General features: G+C 33.8%; 1 protein-coding gene across 2 annotated transcripts in view; it reads right to left on the reverse strand.

Annotated features, from left to right (window-relative positions):
* The window catches only part of LOC106523594 (serine/threonine-protein kinase PAK 2), a 26,833-nt gene that overhangs the window by 8,437 nt on the left and 16,854 nt on the right, over positions 1-1,542 (reverse strand). For both annotated transcript variants that reach the window (XM_014017078.1, XM_014017079.1), the window contains exons 7-9: positions 1,276-1,390; positions 1,123-1,186; positions 915-963 (exon numbers count right to left, since the gene is read on the reverse strand). In XM_014017078.1, coding sequence (XP_013872532.1) covers positions 915-963; positions 1,123-1,186; positions 1,276-1,390 — 228 coding nt within the window. The remainder of the gene's footprint in view (positions 1-914; positions 964-1,122; positions 1,187-1,275; positions 1,391-1,542) is intronic.

The following is a 1,542-nucleotide window of genomic DNA, read 5'->3' on the forward strand; positions in this document are numbered from 1 at the left end:
GACAAACAACAGTAACAACTTTTTGACAAGTTTAAAATTTCTTTAAAATGCATTCAAAATGTTTAAAAATAAACTATAAAAATAATTTAAAGTGCAAATTAAAATATAGATGTATTTGCAAATGTATTTGATAATGTTTTGAACTTTCAAAATACTGCATGGTAGAACCAGAAGCTGCTCTTCATATTGGTGACAAACAACAGTAACAACTTTTTGACAAGTTTAAAATTTCTTTAAAATACATTCAAAATGTTTAAAAATAAACTATAAAAATTAATTTAAAGTGCAAATTAAAATATAGCTGTATATGCAAGTGTATTTGATAATGTTTTGAACTTTCAAAATACTGCATGGTAGAACCAGAAGCTGCTCTTCATATTAGTGACAAACAATAACAGTAACAACAGCTTTTTGACAAGTTTAAAATTTCTTTAAAATACATTCAAAATGTTTAAAAATAAACTATAAAAATTAATTTAAAGTGCAAATTAAAATATAGTTGTATCTGCAACGGTTTTGAGCTTTTAAAATATTGCATGGTAAAAAACAGAAGCTGTACTTCATATTAGTGACAAACTTTGGTGTTTTTTGATGAGTTACTTTCATTTTTGCTTCTGCTTTTCATTTAAAATAAGTTTCCATTCTTGGCAGGTTTCTAAGGTTCTTCTTTTCATATTAAAAAAGTTGTTAAACAACTGAGTGGCGCACTACTGCTACTAGTGTTGAGAAAGTGTATTGCACATTTTTCAAAATCAACGTGGTCCCGCAGCCCTCAGCGGCCCAAAATTAAAAACTGTTGTTCTTTTGAGGCCCTCAAGGTGGCGCTCGCGGACCATGGATTAAGAATCTCTGAACTAAACCATAAAAATCGAGTGAAACTGKTGAGTTTTTACAAAAAGATGAAGAACACTCACCTCCTGTCCTGTGGCTACGTCAATGGCTGTGTAAACGGTGCCAGATGCTCTGCAAAGTAAAATGAAATATAATAAAAAGGACAACAAAAACTACGTTATAGCAACTTTTTTTTTCTCCTGTTGAAAAATCTGTACATTATTTGCTCTTCTGCTGCATATCTTCCCTCTTAAGTTTTTTCATTTTAATACAGATTGAGTTCTGACTCACCCCTGGCCGATCTTTTCATAACGAGTGTATTTCTTTTTGGGATCTCCCACGCTGACGATCGTTCCTGAGAATCAAGAAGAATAACAGGTAAACACAAACGAGACCTAAAACAAACTGTTTCCAGCCTTTAATGTGTCCGAGTGTTTTACATACTTAGTTTGGCCATGATCTCCTCGTCGGTAATCTTGCCGTCCTTTGCTTTCTGTCTGTCTGCTTTCGAGGCGTTATTAACCTCGGGGATCGGGTCGATCACTGACCTCGTGTAGACCTTAAAACAAAGAAAGACTAGTCTTCTAGATCAGTGGTTCCCAAACTTTTTGTCCTCTGACCCACAAAATATCCATGGCAAAAACTTGTGACCCCAAATATTACTGGTCTGAGTACATGAGCTTCGTTAAYAACCCTAAAAACACAGGCTTT

The sequence above is a fragment of the Austrofundulus limnaeus genome, unplaced genomic scaffold (genome assembly GCF_001266775.1).
Source record: "Austrofundulus limnaeus strain Quisiro unplaced genomic scaffold, Austrofundulus_limnaeus-1.0 Scaffold160, whole genome shotgun sequence".
Classification (NCBI taxonomy): Eukaryota; Metazoa; Chordata; class Actinopteri; order Cyprinodontiformes; family Rivulidae; genus Austrofundulus; species Austrofundulus limnaeus.